General features: G+C 46.4%; 1 protein-coding gene across 1 annotated transcript in view; it reads right to left on the bottom strand.

The window, feature by feature from the left end:
- Positions 1-23,700, bottom strand: part of SETBP1 (SET binding protein 1) — a 363,337-nt gene that overhangs the window by 337,929 nt on the left and 1,708 nt on the right. The window contains 1 exon segment of the mRNA XM_044382971.3: positions 4,361-5,017. Within this exon segment, the coding sequence (XP_044238906.3) occupies positions 4,361-4,846 (486 nt within the window). The 5' untranslated portion in view covers positions 4,847-5,017.

Consider the following 23,700-nt stretch of genomic DNA (forward strand, 5'->3'; position numbering starts at 1 on the left):
GAAACTGGGGATTCAACACGGTTATACTCTGGATGCAAAGCCACGAAGCCAGTTGGTGCAGATTCCCACCCCTCATCTCCAGCCTGGGTCACTGAAGGGAGCCAGTCTAAGAGTCCCCTCTTCTTCTCATGCTGTTGAACCTGGATGGAAGTCCCTGACTCCCACGGGAAGTCTTCAGGAAAGAGGAGAGCTGCTAAGCTCTGCCCAGCTGAGAGCCTTTCAAAAACCCGTCACTGTTGGAACATTCTGTGCTCACGTGCTGTACTTGAACTTGCTTCTAGAGATCCAGTCTCATGTTTTCTGTTGTTTTGACTGAGTGACCTAGAAGGGAACTACATGAAGCTTATGTTACTTCCTCACTTGTCTGGGTAAGTCTAACACGCAACAATGCTGGTGTCATGGTAAGGAGCAAGCTGCCTCTACTGAGTCCATCTGCAAAGCAGGTCCATCCAAAGGACAATTCTGAGGGCTGGAATATGTTCTGAATGCTCTTCTCAGCCCCCACGTCTCACCAAATGTCGCTCCTACACCCAGCATAAATTCAGTCATCACAAGCCCACTTCCATACAGCATTTCAGGGGCCATCCTAATTTCATATGGAAGAGAGGTGACCCGACCCCTGGTTAAAAAGAGTCCATGCACCCTTGAGCCAGTGACGGGGTATCTTCACGGGTCCCCTCCTGCCATCCTACGACTCAAGGGGTCATGCTACCTGAACACCTATAATGGCTCTCCGGTTTGGAGGACCGGTGTTAGGTTTGAAACTTGGAATAAAGCTCTTGAGGATGGCACACGTATATGTCTTCACCCCAAAGCAGCAGAACAAGCAGAAATACAGTTAGCTTACACTAGCTGTGATATGTAAGGAATGCTATCATTATCCTAAGGAGTGTGCTTTTTACAAAAACCAATGAAAAAGAAAATCATTTGGGATCCAATACGAGCTGTCTTTGCCTAAGGCTGTCAAACAATGACTTGAACAAAATTAATTGGTCTGAAAGAAAAAAAAAAAAAAAGCACATAATGATGTTAACACCCAATTTCCCCCAGCCTCCAAGTTTGGAGGCGGACTCATTAAAAACAAAACCAAACAAATTCCTTGTTATCCTGAAACTCTATGTCCTTTCGCTAAATGAAGGGTCAACAAATATATATATATATATATATATGCACAATTTATATATATATATTTATGCACAATTTATATATATATATATATATATATATATACACACACACACACACATATATGCACAATTTTTTTTTCCTTTTGGTACGGGCCAGATAGTACATAGTTTAAGCTTTGTGGGACATACAGTCTCTGTCACAACCACTCCACTCTGCCGTTTTAGTGCAAAAGCCGTCACAGACAAAATGTAAACAAATGGATGTGGCTCTAGTCCAATAAAACTATATTTATGGACACTGAAATTTGAATTTCATGTAATTTTCACATGTTACAAAATATTATTCTTTGTTTGATTTTTTTCCAACCATTCTTTGCTTGTGGGCTGCATAAAAATAGGCAAGGAGCTAGATTTGGCCCACAGGCTATAGTTTGCCGACCCCTGCTCTAAGTCAGCACATAATTCAGGTGATGCCCAAGTGGGCATTTCTGCCAACTCAAGGATCAGCTCAACAGAGCCTCCCTCCTCACTCCCAACACAGGACCTGAGTCCCAGGGGCCACTCCATGCACACTTCTTCAATGAGTGACTTGCCTCATTGGAAAAAAAAAAAAGGAGGGGTGGCCTGGCTGGCTCAGTCAGTAGAGCACAAGACTCTTGATCTCAGGGTCATGAGTTCAAGCCCCATGCTGCGGATAGAGTTTATTAAAAAAAAAAAAAAAAAAAAAAGATCCAGAAGACTGGATTTTAGAGTCAGACACTGATCTTTGCTTACCAAATGCCCTCCTTGTCCCTTCCGCCAACACAAGTTGATCATGTATTTCACATTCATACAAATAAGTAAATTCTGCAAGTTCACGGCACTGAAACGGTAAGCGAGGTTTCTACTTCTCCACCTCAAGTTCGGCTTTTGCTAACTCTCTCTTTTCAAGCCAACAGGAACTCTGCAGAGTAATAAAGTTAACACTCTAATCCCATAGAGATCAGAGAATGTTTCTATCATCTATCAAGTGATTAAAACTCAGTACTGACAACTTCATGCATTCATTTCTGCAAAGTAACAGCTCCAGGCGTAAATAAAGGTAGGAAGGATGGAGAAGTACAGTTGTGAAGCAAGCTCTTGGGAATTTAAAATTTGTGTAGACCCTCCCAATACAGTGTCAGCACAATGCAGCACTGTGGGCTGAATATCAGTCCTTCCCCTTCCTTTCTCTCCCTTCCAATCTCTAAGACTTAGAAACACTTACTCGGTAAGTCACACATTTGAAGAAGCGATTTCCCTCTTTTTCCAATAAAGCACACAAAAGGCATCCAGCTTTTTGGGTGAGGACAACAAGCCTGAGAATTTCAGATATGAGCATGGAGGTCCCTTGTACATTGAAGCTTCAAAATCATCCCCATGTCACAAAATCCAGAATTTATTCTGGGGCATTCCAAGAGGCAGAAGGCTATCGTTGGGAACAGTCCTGTGGCTGTATGTAAGGTCATACCTGATCAGGACAACGCAGATCGTTCTAGGGTAATGACTTCGAGTTTGCACACCCTAACTGTGGGCTGTTGCTCAAGTCCTGGCAGTGAGGGGCATGGAGGGAAAACAGTTACCACAGTTTTCAAGACTGCCCACCCACACAAAAATCCAACAATACACAAAGAACTAGCCATCTCAGTGGCCAAAGACAAAGATACTCATTTTCAAAGCTGAGGAGACCAGACTCCAAAGCAAAGCCTCACTTTCTAAGTGGAGCCTAATTCGAACTGTTGCATTCTCTTGCAAGAATTTCAGAAGTTTCTACAAGCATCCAGATAATCTTTGGTTTTTATGACAGAGACCCCAGAAATCACTGCAATTTGTCATGGGGACAGGAAAGGGAAAGCACTACCTCTATGCTCTGTAAAAACAAGCCAACTTCTAAAAAATATTGCGTATTTCAAATGTTAAAATAAGATGACCAACTGTCCTGGTTTGTCCGAGACTGAAGGGGTTCCTGGCTACAGGACTTCGGGTTTTAAAACTGGGATAGTCTAAACAAACTGAAAGGCACTGGTCACCCTAGGAAATCTCTTCTCGTCCAAGTCTTTGGATTTTAAATGCAACATATCAATCAAAACACTAAGCATGAGGAAGTACACAAGCCCTACACCAAAGAAAGAACATGATTTCTAGCAGTTCTATTGAAAGCAACTGAGAAGCTCAAAACCACTAGTAACAGAAATGCTACAGATTATCTGTGAGTCATAAAGGAGAGAGGGTCATTCCCATGTGCTATTTTTAGCTCATCCATCATGTCTAGAGCCCAATTAAATAAGATGTGGGGGAAAGTTAAAAAGACACTGATGAACTCTTACCACCCTGAAGCCAAAACCTCTGAAAATAACAGGGCTCCTTTCAGAGGCATTCACGAGCCCTAGAGAGTTTTGGGGACAAACACTCGCCAGACTAGGGTCATCCCCTGCTATCACAGCTGAATGCTATACCCCTCCCAAGAAGAGAGGACATTGTAACCCCCTGTAATATAAATACGATGAAACCGGGACCCATTCATTCCCAACCAAATGATTCCACCAATCACCTAGAGAGCTGCTTGCCACCTGTTAGATTTTTAGGAAGAAAATGACAACCAATCAAGTTCATTCAACACCCAATCTTAAAAAATCTACACTGTGTTAAATAAAGATTCAGGTCAGTCACCCACCCCTTTGTCTTTCTCCAGCCTGAGCTCCAGGGCTCCCCATTGGTTTTCAGAGCAATGATCTCTCAGCCTCCTAGCAGCCTAAATCACTATGAAGATAGCTTCCTGAGTCCAGTGAGCGACTTCCCTAATTTAGAAAGACTTACAGCAGTAACTGAAACCAAAAGAGGTTATATAGGTTCTTGACTGTTATGACTGACCAAAAATGTTTAACATCCCACTCTTAACTATATGAAAAGATGCAAATGTTTTGTCACAGCTTAGCCAGGTCTGACCCAGTCAATTGTTGGCTACACAATAAATAGGAATGCTCCAGAATTATAATTCTAGTAGCTACTGATTTTCATGTGGGTAGAAGAAACAATAATAAATTAGACACTATACCAAGATATCAGAGGCATTTTTCCTGGAGGGCATTAAGTATTCCACCAAAGAGATTGATAATTCCAAAATAAATAAGTAATAAGCACACAGACCTTTAACAGTTGGAGGGAGAATGGCAAAAATGAATAAACAAAAAACCCTTCGAAACAGGGCTCCCTACCTTCTTTTTGGAGTGGCTTCTTTCCTCCTCCTTGGTGGCTTTGCTATTTTTCCCAGCACGGGACACCTTCTGGTCGCCAGATTGCTTAATGGTGATCTTGATCTCAGGTGGGCATATATAGTTCTCCAGATTCTTTGGGGGTTTCTTAGCCCGCTTGGTGGTCTGAATCTTCAGCTTCAGACTCCCCTCTGTGAAGTTCGCCTCCTTGATAGAAAATTCCTGTTCTTCCAGGCCATCTCCTGCAACCCATTTCTCGCTGTCTGCGTTTGAGTTGGAATCCACATCCCGCCCTGAGCCCAGGTCATCCTCCTCCTCCGGCTCCATGCGTTCTCCACCCACTGGGATCCCCTTCCCAGTTCCTGGAGCAGAGAGCAAAGGTTCTCCTGCACAGCCAGGAGCAGTTGGGGGCTTGGCCGAGGAGGCAGGCAGGAATTCCGACTCGTCTCCCCTTTGCCGGGAGCTGCTTAAGATTTCCCTGGACTCCATGACAATCCCACAGTCTTCAGGAGTTCTCAGGAGGTGGGAGGGAAGAGGGGAAAGGGGAAAGGTGAGAAGAGAGGACACCCAAAATCCCAAGGACAAAGTGGTCCAGCTGCTGGGTTCAGAGTCCCGGGGATGAAGACACGGCCACGTGTTCAGAAGAGGTCAGATCTGCAACTGAGAACCAGAGAGATAATTAGTTGTGGCAGGAAGGAAAATGACCTCAAAAGGAACTTGGCCTAAGTTCCAGAAGCCCCTTCCCTCTAATCGATGGCCATCAGAAAAAAAAAAATGATAGGGAAAAAATCAAACAGAATATGCCTATCCCCAAATTGGATTCTACTGGTAGTGAGGGAAACGCGCGCGTGTACACACACACACACACACACACACACAGCCCTTCATTGAATTGTTAATTTTTATGACCCAAGAATAAAGATAAGAGAAGCCAGTCCTCCAGTCCAACAATAAGCTAGAAATTTCTTATACTGAAGCCACTGCGAGCTGAGTCACCATCAAAACCAACCATGACGAAAGGGAAGTCTGAAGTGTTGAGGCGGGTCTGTGGGAACGGCATTGGGCTGGCTTTTAGCACACTTCCCTCTCACACATGAAGAACAGTTTGCACACTGAACACAACCCCCTCCTTGAGCTGCCAGGGTGAAGCCCTCCATCATCTTGGTGGAAGGACACTTAGCTAACCTCCTGACCCTTCTTTCTTTATCATTTCTCATGTTAAATTATTTCAATTACACAAAATTATCTTTATTTCTTAAAACAAATGCAAAGCTTAGAAGCAGGCTTGAAAGGGGAAAACATGAAGAGTTCAGTGGAAAGTCACTTCGATGCTGTGATTAATGCAAAACAATCCTAAAAATGTTTCTGTCCACACAAAAGATATTTAATCATTATCAATTATTTAGATAAAAATAGCCATTCAAGACAGTTTTAATTCCCTCTCTGGTCCTTAAACGAAGCAGCATTCTGTCTACATGACAATAAAAAAGAGAAAGAGAGGGAGCATTTCACAGGCCTTTGGAAATGTCAGGAATGGCTCTCCTGGTCGCCCCTCCCCACCTCTCCCCACCTCCAGGATCTTTGATTCTGCCTTCCCCCCAGAGGAAACCAGAAACATCAGTCAGGTTCTCTTCAGACCATCACAGTATCAGCTAAACTATCCCTCACGCTTACTCACCGCATGTCCCATTATTCCCAATTTCAGACTCATCATTTTCAAAGCCCCAAAGGAAGCCCAATGCTCATCCTCAATAGAAAACTGAGAGCCCTGGGGCCACACAAAACTTTAAGACATCATCTCCTTCCACCTCTAGGCTGCAGGTGAGATCACACTCAAGCCTTCTTAAAATGGCTCAAAACGCTGAGGTTTCCCAGCAGAGGACATTACCGCACACCTTCGGGTCCTACCTTGGAGCCCAGCAACATCAGGTATTAACCAGCACATGTGCCCGCCAGAAAATGCCCGACCACAATTGCAAAGACACATTCAGAACAGCCAAAAACGAAGCCTGGAGACCGGGCACGTATGTTCTCCGTCTGGAATCAGGACATTTTCAGCTGACATCCTGTGAGGAAGCTACCCAGCAAGGCAGCCAGGGCTTCAACGTGCATGTGCTCCCCAGGCGCGTACTCGGCTCCTGGAAACCACTCGGCCCTGCAGAAAGACACATTTACAACTGCTTCCTCTTAGGGGAAAACCCGGTGAACGCAGCATTTCTAGAAGAGAAGAGGCTGTCCAACTGAGAGTAAGAGCATCTTCACCTGAATCCGTCACACAAAGACTGAACAGCCACCTGTGCCCCAGGCTACAAAAGGGACCAAGTCCCCACTTAGGGGCAGGCGAGGGCAGTGAGACCAGATGACACTCGACGTTTCTTCTACGTACAAGATTACTTGTCGCATCTAGACTGATCTGCCTGCCTCCTCAAAACTTCGTATAATTTTTAAAAAGTCGTATTCAAGTCAACATTCATTTTGGCATCGAATTCCATACGAGCTGTTGGAGGAGACATGCGCAGATCCCTTAGAATGTGTTCCTGTTTGTCAAGCAGCAATTGTCCGATAGATCTTTCTCAGCTCGTACCCCAAATCCGTCCAACAAGCCGTGTTTTCGTGGTAGTGTCTGCTGGTTTACTTCCCCTGGCAGGAATCTTCAAGGTTACATTTTAATTCCCTGATACATCCTATGAAGTGATCCTTGTGTCAGGAGAAAAGTGAGGCAAGTTCTCCACTAAAAGTTCCTAAACTAAACGCATTTGGGACTTTGAATGTCTACTGCAGGTTCTGTGCTGAAATAAAAGATGATGAACTCTAACTTTAGAGGAAGGGACAGCAGCGTGAAATGGGCGTAGGATTAAGACATATCTTCCATTAGAAAAGATTCCCTTCAGAGTTCCTCCGATTTGATGGTACAAAGACCAAAACTTAAAGCTCCAAAACTTAAAGCTCAAGTCATAAGAGGTCCACAAAACATGAAAATCCAGCAGTGCTCTTCCAGTCAAGATCCTAAGATAACAACGGAAATACAATCTCTTTCCTCAGGGGGCTTACATTCTTGAAGAGAGATCTGGAAAATAACTGAACAGAGCAGATATTTACATGCCCTATAGTAAAGGAGAGAAACAAAGGAAAGAAAAAAACGTTCCCCCTTGGGCAAAGTAGAGATAAATTGATGGGAAAGCACACAGAAAGGCTTCGAGAAGAGCACAGAATATGGCTTTGACCTTCAGGGGCTTCAACAGGTAGAGTGGGAAGAAGGAAGACACAAGGGACAGCATGAGGCGAGGCCCAGGCCAGGAGCTTGCAGGGTCATGCTCAGGAAGGAGAACGTTGATGTTCAGCCAGGAGACACGTAGGAAAGAGGGACCGGTGAAAGGTAAAGGTGGAGATAAAAGGTTACGGCCAGATCATGAACACCCTTGCTTGCGATACTAATGAGCTGGGTTTTATCTTACAGGTAACGGGAAGCCATTTAAGGGGTGTCGGTAGGAAAGGGCACTACCAAACTGTGTTTTAGGAAGATAATCCCAGCATGTAGTGTAAAGGAAGAATTAAGGGAACCTGATAGTAGAGGCAGGGGGACCATGAGAAGGCTCAGCTGAAATTCAATTCTTGCTGCACAGGGACCCGAACCAGGGCAGCCTGAGTACGACATGATAAATACCAGAGATCAAACAGTAATGCAGTTTCAAATCATCCCAACGTTCAGGAACGCATCACTTCCAGACTTTGCACACTGGTCTCACTTTAAGAATCCAGTCCTAGGGCTCACTGGCGACCAACTCGCATTCCCTGCTCAAGTCAAACCAGTCTCCACAGTGGCATTACACACACAGAATTCTTCCACCTTGGTATTTTTATAGAATCTTTTTGTATATCCCCTTCCACCAACCCATGCGACAACTGGCATACAGTTGGTCCTCTCCAAATGCTTGTTGCATGAAGGAATGAACAAACAAGCAAACAAACAAACAAATCCCAAGCCTTCCCATATTTCAAGGTCATGCCCAAGCCTTCACTTCCCCATGGCAACATTTTTTAAACCCTGGACCGTACACAAATCTTACTTTCCTTCCTCGATTGCAATTCAGTCTCAGGCTGAGACCGACTACAGTTGTACAACTCTTCTATTCGCTTCAGCACCCACTGCAGGATTGGGCACTTGAAGGACTTCAAGTTCTTTCTGAATGAAAATGAATTAGCCCCCTGACAGCTATGCCAAGTCCTGTGGTTCTAAGGACCCCAACTGCAGCTCTGCCCGCCCAAGCGCCGCTGCAAAACTCACAGTCCACGCCGAGGATTATAATCCAGCCCCCCATGTCCACATTCGCCCCTCACCTTAAAAAAAAAATAAAAAGAAGCTTTCAAAAGTGAAGAGCAAAGAAACCTAACCTGTCTGTTTACTTCACCAGCACACAAGGCTGTTGTTCTCCTTTTGCCTTCTCCCAGCAGGTACCTGCTACCCCAAATTCACAGTTCACTTTTTTGGTGAGTCTGGGAGACAACTGAGAGTTCTCTTGTGGCGCACCCCTGCCGACACGTGAGCGTGAGCACATGCACCCACTCGCACACTCACAGAGGAGGAAAGCCAAGGCAAGGTGAAAACCTTTTGCCTTGTCACATTCCAGCAGTCAGCGACTCCTCCGGAGGGGGCGGAGGGGGCGGGTGCACAATGGACACTCTGTACTTGGCTCGGGCTCCCAGTCCAACTACAGTTAACCCTTGGGTGGCTGCCTGCAGGTCCCGGTGACAGGGACTAGGAGTAATCAAACTTGCTGAGGAACTAACTGCCCAGCAGGTCCCACAGACACAGAGGGGCGAGAAGGAGGGTGGCGATGCTGGAAAAGAACACGGGGCGGGGGGTGGGGAGTCTGGAACTTGCCCTCTACTCCTGGCTCTGCCGTTCACAGTGACTGCTACAGGCCACTTGGAGTCCCTTACTCCATACTTAGCTCAGCAATGAATGGAACGAGGGCTCTTCCAGACTCAACACTCTAATTTTACCCTGCACAGCCATAGACCTATGGGGGCAGTCCAAATTAGATAGTGTGGACCTTCAGAATTATTTCTCTGCGGGACCAAGGGAATCCTGCTTGGTTAGACGTGTCTCATAACCTAAACGAGTCCCAAGGAATACATCTCTACCCTCCACATTTGCGTGATGCAAGAATTTTTCCCAATCCTGAAGCCACCTGGGACGGGGGTGGGGGAGTGGGGGGTACTCTTACTAAGCCTAGAGTTTGGCAGCAGAAATGCAAATTCTTGAGCTCCACCTACTGAATCAGAGCTCCGGGGGTGGGGTCCTGCCTTCTGGCTTTTCCCAAGCCTTCCAGATGATTCTGACGGGCTTAGGCTTTGCCTAACATATGTGCTTACCCCTACCTCCTGCCTTGACCAATGAGAACTATTTCTGTGTTTAAAGGTATTTCTCCCTCACAGCAGTATTCTGAGTCTCTGAAGAATACATGCAGGTGGCATTTGATTCCTGCCTGCAATCCCCATGCCTAGCCCAGTGCCCAACACATACCAGACACTCAAGAAATGCTGGGTGACCGAATTAAGAAATGAACAAGCCAACACGGCTTCGCACCACCCTCCACCCCTCCCATCTGCTCTGCTCCCAGGGCACCACCCACATGCAGGCCATCCGTCGGCCGGACTGCTCCTTCCAAAGAGACAACATGGTGGAACTGGCGGAGCCTGTGGCATATTTAACAGAAGTCAAAACGTGGATTCTGGACCTAATCCTGTAAAGTAGGAGCCTTCATAAGCACTCTCTCAGCCTCAGTGTTTCCTCAACAAGAGGGAACAAATGTCTTCGTGATCTACCTTCTTAGGTTATGGCTTTTATCTTATTTTAATAGAATCACATGCTCCTTATAAAAATAAAAATAACACTTGCACTCCATACAGTCTTAAGGGCAAACAATCACAAATATGGGAAGAGTCCTCTGCCTCATTCCTGACCTTCCCCACTCCCCCAGAGCTCTTCCCCTGCAGCCCCACCAGAGTCGGCTCTGTGCTCTGCAAAGTCCCATAAGGCACGTTTTCCATCTCTACCTGTAAAAGTATAACCCTCAGACCAGGATCTCTCCCCCTCAAAACTCTGAAGACTGTCATCTAACATGTGAAATAACAGAAGAGAAAATGGAGGCCAGCCTGGTCTGTTTCCTTCGTAGGCAACTTGTTTTATGCTGTTATAGTCAAAGACTTTCCTTCCATTACGTTAGAATTTTATTAATGACAAAATGAGTATAGCGCGGATCTCTTTCCTTTTATTTTTCCCACAACACGATGAGCCTTTTGGCTCTACAGAGGCAGGTGCTTCCTAGGTCGGGAATATCCCCTTCGATCATTCCTTTAGATATTTCTTCTATGGAATGGTTCAGGCTTCTTTCTGTTTTTCCCCATAATCCTCACTTTAGAGCTCCCATCTCTGTCCTCCAGTGCCCTCATTTTCTCTCTCACTGTTTTTATTTCTTGATTTTGCACTGTGGGAGAGCAAACCCTAAACTACCTTCCATAACAGCAACATAATCTATTTTCCGTGGATGTTTCACTCTGCTATTACACAGCTCATATCCTGGCCTTCTTTCTCTACCTCGTCCATCCTCCTTTCAGCTGACTCTGATGCCTTTTCATCTCGGCCACCTCCCTCTCTATTACTCTGTGCTCCTGGCCCACCAGGGTCGTGCTTCTTCCTGCTGCAGACATCTGGCAACTTCCCAAAATTCTTATTCTGCAGCTGTAGTAATTTTCATGATACTGGTCCTTTTACCTTCCTTGGGTGTTTTTCCCTCTAAGGACTCATGTTGGTTCTTTCTCTTTGCTCATGCTCTCAATGAGGGGAGCATCCTACAGAGTAGCCTTGACCTACAGAGAAAGCACCAGGCTGCTTTTGACTCTACATTCCTGTCCATCTGGAAGGCAGTCAAATCCTCCTGTCTTGGGCTATTGCTGTTATCAGTGATCCCATCATCTCAGATTCTCGAGAACAGTACCAGAGGTGTGCAAGAGCCAATCTCTAGGAGCTCCGGAGAGCCTATCCTGTGTCATGGCAATGGGGTCAGGCTGGCAACTTGAAAATCAGCTATGGTAGGAGCATTTACACCACAGGAATCAGCGAACTCCACAAACTGCAGCTTAAAAACAAATCTGGAGAGCAGGGCGCTAAGCATTTACTAGAACGCCACTGACAGCAGACATCTACCTATGACTGTTTTGCTGGACTCTGGGCGCTTCTTCTGCCAGATTCTTTGAAACTCTGACGAGCTGAAATGCCCAATAGGCACTATGACAAGGGCTCTCTGTGTCTCCCTCGGAGCTGGACTTGAGGAGCTGTCTCTGCCCAGAAGGCAATGTCCTGCTTCCGTTCCTCCCAAACCTCCCTCCTTCCGTCTTTCCCATATGTTTCCTGAAAGCTGTAGACTTTGAGACGATGTATAACGATGGTAGGAGGGAAACCATCACCAGTTGTCTTATTAAAGTTGCCCATGCAGGAGACCCGATGACTGCTGATTTTTCTAGTTGACAGAGATTAGGAGTTTCTGATCTTAGAAGGCAAATGGTGTAAAAGGATGGAGTGTAATCCCACCTCACTACAGATAGAAAAGCTAATGTATTTCAACCTAGGCTCATTGGCCTAAAGTTCTAAGAATCCCTTCTCAGATACTTTTAAGAGACTGACAGTCTGACTTTGGTTTTGGGGGTGGATGAGTATTCATATTTCTTTATGTCACCAAGGTATTTAGGTGAGGCGTCAGAAGTGGCCTTTCCCATTTGATGGACTTGGCATGAGCCTCGGAACCTCCTCCTGTCCCCTTGAGTTAAGGTGTTCATTACTCAGGCCCAGCTCAAATGGCACTTCCCTGGGCTTCATGACCAGATCAGGACCCCTATTTTGTGCTTTACAGCATAGAGCTTTTCTTCACTGGCATTTATTATATTTTATAAACATGCATGCCACTCTTGGTCGCAACTCTGCACCCTGTCTCCTCCCACACTAGATGGTAAAGCCCCTGAGGGTAAAAGCATGTCTGTTTGGCTCATCATGGAATCCCCAGAGTCTAGCGCAGCCCCTGATCCATGCAGAAACACTCCAGATTATTCGCTGAGTAAATGCTGAATGAGAGAGTATGTCAGAGGCCACCAAAAGCCATTTGACTCAGGTGCCCATGACTCTGAGTGATGTGTCCCTGAAATCCTTCCTGCTGCAGAAACACCCAAAGTAAATGCTCCATAAACATTGATAAATTGATCCAGTGACCCAACCCTTACCCAGCTCTCAATCAGTGAGGGCAAAGGTAGCTCTGCACCTCGGCTCTCTAACCCTACAAACACACCCGTGGCCCACAGCAAAGAATGAAGGTCAAAGTCTGTGGCTTTTCATACCGGGTACCTGGGTGGTACCTTCCTGATCACAGATCACCTCTTCCAAGCAGTGTTCCCTGAGTGCTACACCCCCCACATTCCTCAACAGTGTCTGCTGAGCTGCGGCACCCCCAAAGCCCCCTGATTTGCATCACTTCATGGGATTCCCTACTAATTCCACTGCTGCCCTTTCTCCTTTCTCTACATTGTCACCTCTAAGTCATCCTTCAGGATTTGGGTCAAGTTTCACATCCTTCATTAAAGCCAGCTAGACCTTCCTTTTCCATTCCTTTTGCCTTGTGTGTACACATGTGCATGCGTGTGCATGCGCACACACACACACACACACACACACTCACTCTCTCTTTCACACTCACAGATGGTCTTGCTCTCACTTCCCTGGGCATTCTGCTATCAAGGCATTTGGCAAACTGTATTACAATGTTCCATTTACTTGTTTCTCTCTCCCACCAGACCAGGAACTCCACACGGGTGGGGGCTGGGCTTCACATGGATCTCTGACACAGTTCAGAGCACAAGGAGCATACACAGTAAGGATCTGACAGTGAGTGTCCAAGCCACGTTTCTCCTTGAAAAGAAGAATGGAAGTGATCTGATGTCACGTGTTTACTTAGCCTTTCTTCCCCACTTAGTAACTGTTCGTAGAAAATATGTTTACACTGTTCAAGTCTCATTTGGAAATTGGGTTATAATCCTACCTCAAGGGTTGTTTTGAGAAGTAATTGAAGATTAAATAAGATATTTATGAAAGAACATGCCGGGATCACCGTGGTGGACGCTCAAATTTTTTGGTAAATTTGATTTGCTCCCTCATCTGTGTCATCTAAGCTAGTATTTGGCTAATCGCTGCCTCTCTTCACAGATCCCAAGTAAAGCCTGAGGGACAGGGGTTGGAGGCCAAACTCCCCAATCTCCCTATACAATGCGAAGCACATACAAATAGTTTAATTTGCACCTGCTAACTTGAGTGTTTGATGTTGTTTGAGTATTGCTTTTTTCTTCTTCCCAGTTTGTCTTATGGAGGAAAATGACTGAGTTTAGTCACAAATTACAGGCTTAATTCCTTGCTCTGCCAACTGGCGTTAGTGGCCTTGGGCACGTTCCTTTTTCTCCCTGGGTCTCCCCAACCTCATCTGTAGTACGAAGGGGTGCAATAAGGTAAACTCTGCAACCCCCTCCAGCTCAGACATTCTCAGGTGCTAAGCCTTATCTCCTCAACTTGACAACCGGAGTGGTCCAAAGGCTGAGCTGGTACCTTCCACATCCTTATAGATCATGCTGGGTCCATGGCTCCATCTGGCTGAGCCTAATGCAAAACTAAGGCTCAGTCCCTGTGCTCAGGGATCTCCACAATAGGGAGAAGAAGCAGAACCAAACTTCTGAGGCCCGAAGTTGCACATTGCACGTTAAACAACAATTCCAGCTCTAGCTTCAAAAATAGTGCCTCCTCTGGGAACCAATAACACAACACAACAACAGGAGCCTTGGGGCCCCTGGGGGAAAGAGCTCTAAAGCTCTGGCTTGGCCAATCCCCAAGTTCGTAGGGCAAGCTCTGCCTCTGGCATATCACCTGTTGGCTGTGTTCCTCCACGGAGTCAAGCAAAGCACACACTTGCCCTGAGTGAGGGTGTAAACACAACCAGTGATCTCAACAGGCATTATAAGTTTAATTGAAACAGTGGCCCTGCTATACAGAAGACCTGGCCTCATTTTACAGATGTGGAAATAATAGTCCAGAGAGGTTAATAATTTGCTCAAGGGCCCACACTATTTCTACTAGATCCACAATCAGATTTAGGGTTTATATGATTCCAACGCCTGTAGTCTTACTTTTACATGGTAACGTCTCTAAAATACAAAGTGATGCCACCTTTTAACCAAGCACCACTGGCTGCCTCTCCAGATGTGAGCTCCAAGACCAGTCTGCCATCTGACTGACCACATCGCTTTGAATCCTGGGCATCGGCTCTCTCACCTGCCCTCCTAGTCTTTTCACAGAACTGTCTAAGGCCAACAGTATAACATATGCAGAACAGCACCCAAGTAGCTGAAATATGGTAGACCTGTAAGAAGTAACTGTGATCATAATAGTTCCTGCCCAAGCAGAACACAGAGAGCCACTTGGCAAAGAAAATGATCCTAAATTTTAACATGCATCTAGTATATAACGGGTGCTGTAAGTTTTTAAATTTGATTTAACCCTGAGATGTGCCCATTTTAAGATAAGAAAACCAAGTTGAGAAATTAACTTAAATCACTGAGGTAGTGCTCTTTGACTCCAAATGACATTTTCTTCCCACTGACTCATAACGCCACCAGTCTTCAAATACCCAGAGTTAGTGGTCAGCTTAAACTCTGGTCCTCCACCCTGCCATTTGTAAATTGGGGATGAAAATGATAAAATGATAGACTACCTAAAGGCAAAGGGGATAAACTAAAGAATCCAACAAATAAGAAATTCCATAGTCTTTCTCTCGAGGGCCCCTAATTTTGACGCCACTACCTGTTCAGTCCTAATTCAAGTTCCTCAACTTCTCAACCATCTGATTCCACAATTGCTTTGCTCACTATCATTTGAATATAAAGTATAATCTGATACCTACATGTTTGTGCTTCTGCCACAATGGGGATGCTAGGCCTATCAGAGCTAAACAAATATTAGCTCCATTTCCCTTCCTTTATATTTCTCCTTCCGCCATCTTAAACTGCCATTTAAATACAGCATTGTTATGAAAACTTGTGTATGTCTTTTTCCAATTATACATTAAACTCCTGTTGATGAATACCAGTATCAGAGCATTTTTGTTCCCCAGAGTGGTGATCCCCATTCTGAATGCTTGTATATAGTTTATTGTTTATTCTAAAGATGCTTCTTTTGAACCCGATACTGAAGAGTTGGTTGACAAGCCCAATGGTGGATGGGAGTCAGATGTCGGGGTTCTCTCTTGTGTAGTATGTGTGAACGTTCTCTGACTGGCACATCCTTCTGCTCCTCACATCTAATTCCCCTTGCATTCTGAAAACTGTCATGGCTCCCATCTCAACATGCAGCCTTGACCTTCTTCTCACAGGACCCCATTTCATCTGTCTTGCCCCCCTGACATTCCACAGAACCAAAGAAATGGTCTTCTTTCTGCCTCTACATTACCAAGTTGAGTATCTTCCCTGCGGCTCTGAACTTACGCAAGAATGTCCCATTGTTCAGGACTCAGCCCACACCGCACTACTCCCTGAAGCTCTCTGGGATCTGTCCAACCCCCCGAGGTTCTGGCCTACCATGTGCTCCCACAGTTCAGTTAGTTCTAGGTCACTGTCCTCTGCTGCTCCTCCACTGGTTTGCATAATCTTACAAAGTCTCCTACCAGACTGAGGGCAGAGACAGTGTCCTCTCCATCTCTTGGCATCCCCCCAGCACCCATCAGGGTCTGGTCACACTCATGTTTAAATGGCAATGAGCAAACAAGGTCTGTTGAATCAGGGCTAAAAGTTGATGAGTCTGAATGAAAACTCTGGACAGCTGGATTGGGTCCAACTTAGAGGGCCCTGGGTTTGGTCCTTCCCACTGAGAAGACCTCACACCAGCAAGAGCCTCCCGTGGGTGATCTGCCCCCAGTCTCAGCCCAGAGGACTTTAGTCACTGGGGCTGTCCTGCTCCCGCCAGCTGCCATGCTTGCTCATGACTAGCATTTGCTTGCTCGTGGCAATGCCAAATTCACATTTGAACTTTGTCCCCCCTGTGTCCTGTGCTAAAGCTATTCTACCCACCAAGAACCTCCCCCTGTTCCAATTCTGTCATCAAACCCAACACCACATCCTCCTTGAACCCTTCCCTGACTGCTCCTGATCACACAAATAGCACAATTCCATTAGATCATGCTCCCAGTTTGGCTGCAGACTGAAGCTTTCCATTGGAGCTATGTCTCTACCGACATACTGTCCACTCTCCAAGGGCAAAAGTCATGTCTAATACCAGACCTTTTCCACCTAAGAGCATCAGGAACAAGGGCTTGCATAGTGGCAATGTTGAGATTTTAGTATTTGTGGATCAAAAACCTCACTGTAAGCAAGCACTTGAGTACAAAGTAACGAGCAGAAAGAAGGCCCACAGGGCTCTCACAACAAATCATTCTTTTTAGCCACCATTATTAATCCATACTTAAAAAAAAAAAAAATCAAAGCTCTCATTGCTCAAGTAACAATAGGTCACAGAGCCACCAACAACTGCAAGGGACTTGCCACCCAGATTTCATTATTCTGCTGCAAGCACAACAATGGTGTCCCAACTGCTTCTGATGAGCGTTCTCGGGCTACTCCGTTGGATCCAGCAAATTCAGCATCTCCAGTCCCCCTGTCTCTCCAGCCCCAAGTTCAAACTCAAGCAGCTTCTTTCCACTGACAGAACTGCAACTCTTTGGCAGATAGAAGGAAGAGTGAAGAAATTGCTTTTTACCAAGTTAGGCTAATAGTGTTGCTTGCTTTTTTTTTTTTTTCCTATCCCAAATAAGTCTTAGCGTAAAAGTAACTGCCATATCTCAGTAGCTTGCAGAACTTCCCTCCTCCTAAATATCCAACCAGCGTGCTCCTCAGTAAGAGTTCCTGTGGAGCTGTCACAGGGCCCCAGATCAAACCCCGGCATTCCTGACCCCACCCCAACCCAAACCACAGAGGCTTCTGGCTTGGGACAAACTGGGGATCACTCCCTTTGACCTCAAAATGCACAGAAACCAACTCACTAGCCGTTACTGAACACAGGCCAGGGCAGGGCAGACGCAGCCGTGGGGGTGGAGAGGACACCCAGGAGCACAGGCATGGCCCCAGCCTTCATGCCCAACAGAATCCACACAAAACAATAACGCCCAGCCCCCCAGACCCAGGAGGTCCGAGGAAACAGAGATTCCAGATGTCCACTTGGAGCAGGAGGCAGTAGCAAAGCCCAGATAGGGAATACACTCCAGATTTTCTAAGCCGTCTGCACTATCTCCCTTGTCTCAGTGCAGTTATCTCACCAAAGGGGGCCAGTATTCAAAAAAGATGTAGAGAATCAATCCTTTTCTTCCTTCCACACTATTCTCTGTCATATTCTTTATGGTATTTCTTCGCACTTAGCTTACCATCTCTCTCTCCCCATCCCCATCCCCGTCCCCCAAGTCTGGCTCTCTGGTTCTAACTGGGGAGCTCGCGCTGACCCGATTTCCATTTCTAGAACTCATCCACCACAGTAAACACTTAGCAACGTGCACAACGCCACAGTGGGATTGGTATGGATGATTGTTGGGGTGCCATTAAATGGGTCTCAGGAGCTCTGAGCTTTAGGGGAAAAAAAAAAAAAAGCTTCAAAATCCCTGGGATGGTTTTAGCTACACGATCACAGAATTTCGGAATGGTCCCCTTCTTCCGTAGCAATCAAACTCTTCCTTCAGGACGCCCCAAGCTAGGGCATAGAAAGGCAGCTCAGCCTGTCTGCCGTCAGAAGCCTATGGGTGGCCAGCCCGGCCTACAGCCTGCCTCTCAGGAGCTTTGCCCCGAACCTGTCCCCGCTGCCACCAAGGGCATTTCTCTGCTCCAGCTTCCTTCCCATTGCCGCCAGGCTCACTCCGTCACCGAGGAGCAGGGAAGCACTTGGACTAAAGCAACAAAGAAGACTGCATGGTTAAGTGCCAGAATGAGTGTGGTGGACAAAAAAATGCAACTGGAATTTTCAGAGAAAGTCAAGAGCTGGGTGAGCTAGTGTGGCGATGAGGCTCTCATAGGCACTTCATAAACAGTTGGTGATCGAATGAATGAGTGAATCGGTGAGTGTTAGGATGTACATGTGCTAAAACATCATTACCTCTTAGGCTTGGAGGGAGAGACGGAGTGGGTGATTGCCCCCGAAAAACAGCCAAAAGTATAAAAAGCCATTACCGTAAGTGGTTCTTATTCACTCTATTTAAGAGGCGCACACTGTGTGACTTCCCGACGCAGGGCTCCGGTCCACCTTAAACAACATTTACTTCTAATATTCTATCTCTGCGTAAATGCTGTGATTCACTCACGCCACAGAAATCACTCAGGAGGGGCAGGGCTTCGTGGGGACAACCTGGTCCCTTTCTTTAAGGACTCACAGCCCCGAGGGCGGTCGTGACAACAAACAGCGAGCGTGAGCCGGTTGCCAGGCAAGTGCTTGAGACTTGAAGTGCTCTGGAGACCAGGGTGCAGAGCTGAGAGCCGGTCTGATGTCCTAAGAGGTAACTGCTCTGGCTAAAAGGGACCCCTCGGGACAGCTTCCAGAGAGGAGGCAGCAACACAGAGCGAGCCCAGGTGCGGAGGCGGACGCATGTCCAGAGGGCCCAAGGTGAGCGAGGAAACCAGTCTGATGGGAGCAGAGGTCAGCAAGTGTTGTGTAAAACGGGGGTCACTGGAGAACGCTGCCAGGTGCACGGTGCATGCACGTTGCTGGACAGGGCAAGCCAGGAATCACGGGAAAGAGAAAGAGGAGCAATCCAGGGGAGGCGGGGAGCAAATGGACTGTGAAGAACTTTCCTGCTTCTAGACAATGTACTAGGTTTGCTAGGACAGAGGCAATCCTGCTAAGGAGTGCTTTTCTTAAGAGAGACTAAACATTCTGTCCTGAATGTCACTGCTGAATGGCTAGAACTCCCCATGGGGGACCCCCCCTCATTCTCTCTGGCCCTGGCCCTGACTCTGTGCACCTCCATGTCTTTTTCCTTTTGTTCTTCTCATTTCTAGCGAAGAGCGTTTCCTGAGCCCCAGTACGTCTGTGAGCCCAAACTGGATATTACCTGAGACTCTGAGTCTTAGATACACATGGCGTATACAAGGCACCTAATAATTCAACTGATTTCAAATATATATACACACATTTTCCTTATGAGTCAACTCAAGAGCAGAAAACAAGCATTCCCCAACTGTCTTAGAACACAAGGGCCCCTGTAGGCATTTCTGGTCACACCAGAGGGTTTTAATCTCTGGGCTATGGCGACAATAATCGCACGCACCAGTTTCTAGGAGCCAGCATGGAAATCCTCTCAGAGTTCAATTACAGAAATTAGCTGGTATTATTTAATCCTCCCAACCCCTGTGAAGTCGTCAGGGTAAGCATCTTTATCCCTATTTTCCTGATTAGGTTACTGAGGCTCAAAGAGGTTAAATAACTTGCCAGGGGTCCTTCAGCTGGGAGGTAACAAGGATAGGATCCAGAGCAGATCTTGTCACTTCCAGTGTGACGTTGTTCACACTTTAACACAGCCCAGGTCCCAGGTGGGCCGCCTTCTCTTCTGAATGGGGATACACTGCTTCTGGGGGCCTCCCTCCTTAGGAGAATCACGGGGGCAAATCTGATACGAAGATATCTTGAAAAGAACAAAGAGCCATGCATATGAAAAGGAGTGCTTTTGATGGGAGAAGTTGGGGGCTGGGAAACATTTTTCTAAGCTCAAAGTTCTGAAATTCTTATCTGCTCACCATTCATCCTCACCCATCCCAGCACTTGGAAAGGTGGAAGCCTCAGCCTGTCTGGGGTCAGCTCAGTTGGTTTGGCCTGCAATTATTTCTCACGGGTCTGCGGATCACAGTCCATCATCAGTTCCCGGGAAGGGCTACCTGCTTCCTCAAAAGGTGTCCTGTGGACCTCAGGGCTGCTCTCACTCTCCATTGGACCCTGGCATCATTTGCTCTGAACTGGACAGGAAGTCAACTTGTGGGTTTCTAAGCCAAAGGCCACTTTTAAAAAATGCTCCCTCAACCTTGGAGGGCACCCACTGAGGATATAAGAAAACCAACTCTGAAAGGGACGCTGCTCTGACCTGACATTTTGAAAGACCTTTGAAAATTCCAGATAAGAGCTCTAACGGCCCATTAACTTGTACTCAATCATCTGAGGTCCCCAGTTCCCCCCAAATTTCATATTGCCCCAACTTGGTATGTCTAAGTGGACATCAGAATCTAGTTGAAGGCTAAGTGAAAATGGAAATGAAAACCCAAAGGGAACAAGACTATAGCGTGGTATCTTTGCCCCGTATTCATGAAGTGGTACGCTCTGTGGACACCTTGGTGTTTACCTTCCTGTGTTTCAAAGGTTAGGCTACCCAAAGAGTTTGTGAAACACCAGGGCTGCCTTTAGAAATCTCTCTAGAAGCAGCTCAAACCTATGGCAATATATAGAATGGTGGTGTTTCTCACTTAATCCTGGCTTAAACCATTTTAAGAAGCTCCCCGGGCTTCATAATAGACCACAGAACGGGAGCCAAGTTGGATGGCTTTGTTCCCTTCATCACAGGAACTGAAGGACCAAGCACAGTGTTGTGTGGCAAGGGCTCTATGAGGCTTCCTTTTCTTCAGGGAATCCCCCCCCCAAAGACCTCCCCCACACAGCGGGTCCCTGAGTAAACTCAATAACATCACCCCATTTTTTAAAGCCCTGCAACTCATGACAATGCCTATGTGTTAATAATAATTTACCCCATTCTTCTGGCAGGAGCAGAACTGAAGCAACTTGAAATGCCATCAGCAAAAAATTATTTATTTCCCATTCCTGAGCAGCAGAGAAAACAAGGTTTCATTGGCTGGGTCTGCCTTCAATAGCTTTCTGGTTTCAATTAAAACTTCAAGTCTCCAAGGGAAAAACTGGCATTCTGGGAGGCTGAGGCCCAGCCAAGTTTCAGTGTCTCTACAAGAATCCAGAAAGGACGTCCCATGCATCTAGCCACTCTCATCCTCCTCCTTTTGCATATTATAGAGAAGCTTTGCAGCAGAGATTGAAGTACAACTCAAAATAATGCCCGGCTTGAAAGAACTCTCCTGGAGGTGCGGTTTTTGTGCCAGAGAAGTATCGATTCAGCCCCTAATGGAATTGAAAGTCAAGATAACAGCAGAAACGGAATCAGGAATCCAGGGGAAATGCCTACCTATTTATTTCTTCTTCAGCAAACTCCTGCCTCCTGCCTCTCCCCAGCTACCGTTTTCAACTAAATTCTACAACTATTCCAAGCACTGTTTTCGCTTTCTCGCAACCCTCATTTAGGTCAGGTGATTTACAAAGTAAATTTGTGATTTACTTCGTGACTTACAAAGAAGGTTGCTGTGAATAATGCGAGTACATGACCAGAAGCCCTCCTGGCACCAAAGAGGCTCCGTGGTGCACTCAGGGATACCCCTAGGATTCCCCTGTGTGAAGTCCAAAACTGGGCCTGCCAGCATCGCCTTCCTATGTAACATTACGATGTTAACATACAAAAGATCAGATTACACCCCTTGACTTGCCTAGCCCATTTATGAACATATAAGGCAGTTGATATTTTCTCCCAAGCCAGAAGTGGCCCCTTCCTACCCTACCGCTGCCTCTCAGCCACTCCCCCTTATGTTCACTACAAGCCATCCCCTCCCCCACCTCCAGTTTGTTTATTCCAGTGACACGTCTATTTTCCCTGCTCCAGGAGACAAGTCCGTTTCCCTCCTCTGGCTCCGGATTGCATTCCCTCACCACCTCCTCCCCCAGCCCAGCTCAGGTTACTAGAGTGGCTAGCAGTGCCCACAACCCAGCTTTTGCACAAATTCAACTTCCCAAAACTGTGATTTTTGTCTTACCCGGGGGAGGGGTCATAGGTGCAAAAGCAGCACTTTCAAACTACCTGGTTTCCCTATCCTCTCGGGCTACCTTCCCTGAAGTTTGCAAATACTCTTATGTTCCACCTTACTCTTCTGCTGTCCTAACACCCTTCTCTGATAGCAGACAATTTCATTAAGTACAGAGGAAAACACGACATCTTCAACTTCGCTCTGAAACCTTGGACTCCTGCGTCAGGGCAGGAGATCAAGCCTCCCTCCAGGAGTCTCAGGATGGTGGAAGCCACAGCAAGGAGGAGAAAGGGGAGGGAGTGACCAGGGATTGTAAATTGGCTACATTTTAAAGTGCTACAAACTTTCTCCTCCCTCACACGCCTCTGGCCAGTTTGGCCCCGCCTCCCCATCCCAGCCAGACAACATCTAACTGGGGTGAGCAAAGGAAACTCTCCCAGACTGTCCAGGTCTGGCCCCAGTGTTGCAGATGTGGCCTGCACAGAACAACACCCTTCCTCTCCACATTCCTCTTCTCTACTCCACTCCCGTACCCACCTCCCGAGAGACACGCACAAGCACACGCACAGGTTTCTTAAATGAAGATGAGTTTGAACGGGGTGAATGAGATTTACCTGTGTGAACTAAAGGAGGGTCGGTAGCAAGATAGTTTTAGTGACAGCTACTTGACACTAGTTTTTTGTAAGAATCTATAGGAAAAAAAGAAAAACAGGATAAAGAGCAAAGGAATGAAAAGGAAGAGAACAAAAAATAATGTAAGAGGAAAACAAGTAGTATTAGATTTCCTTAAAGACCACAGACTCCAACCAAACTTTAGGGAGAAAAAGGTGTGGATAGTGGAGGAGAGGGGGTGGAGGCTTGGAAGGAAAAGTAGTTGTTATAGAATTCCAGAATAAACCACCCTTTTGGAAGAGTTTCTGAGGCGATAAAGAGACACACAAATTGGCCTTTTAGCATTAGACGCCAACCATGAGATTATCAGGACAGTTTATTTGAAGCGGAAACAAATCGGAAATCCTTCCCTCAACAGTCCTTTTAGATGGATATACACACCCTCAGAACCCACACAGACACACATAAAGAATAAATGCAGCATCGGGGGCAATAAGAACCCCCTCCCCATACCCTCGGTACCTCTAGCCTCATCTTCCACTTCCAATTGCACAACTTTCCGATCTCCAAAGAAAATATTTCCAGTTGGATCCGATTTCAGAATTGTTGTAAGCGTGTGGGTCATGGGAGGAGGGGTGTTTGCAGCGAGTAGGGGAGGGGGACTGGAAGACAGCATTTAGGCAGTCACTTATTTTTTTAGAACCAGCATGCTCTACCGATCAGAAATTGCTATTACCCAGCAATGCTTCCATCACAAACAGACA

This window comes from Ursus arctos, unplaced genomic scaffold (assembly GCF_023065955.2).
Source record: "Ursus arctos isolate Adak ecotype North America unplaced genomic scaffold, UrsArc2.0 scaffold_17, whole genome shotgun sequence".
In the NCBI taxonomy this organism is placed as follows: Eukaryota; Metazoa; Chordata; class Mammalia; order Carnivora; family Ursidae; genus Ursus; species Ursus arctos.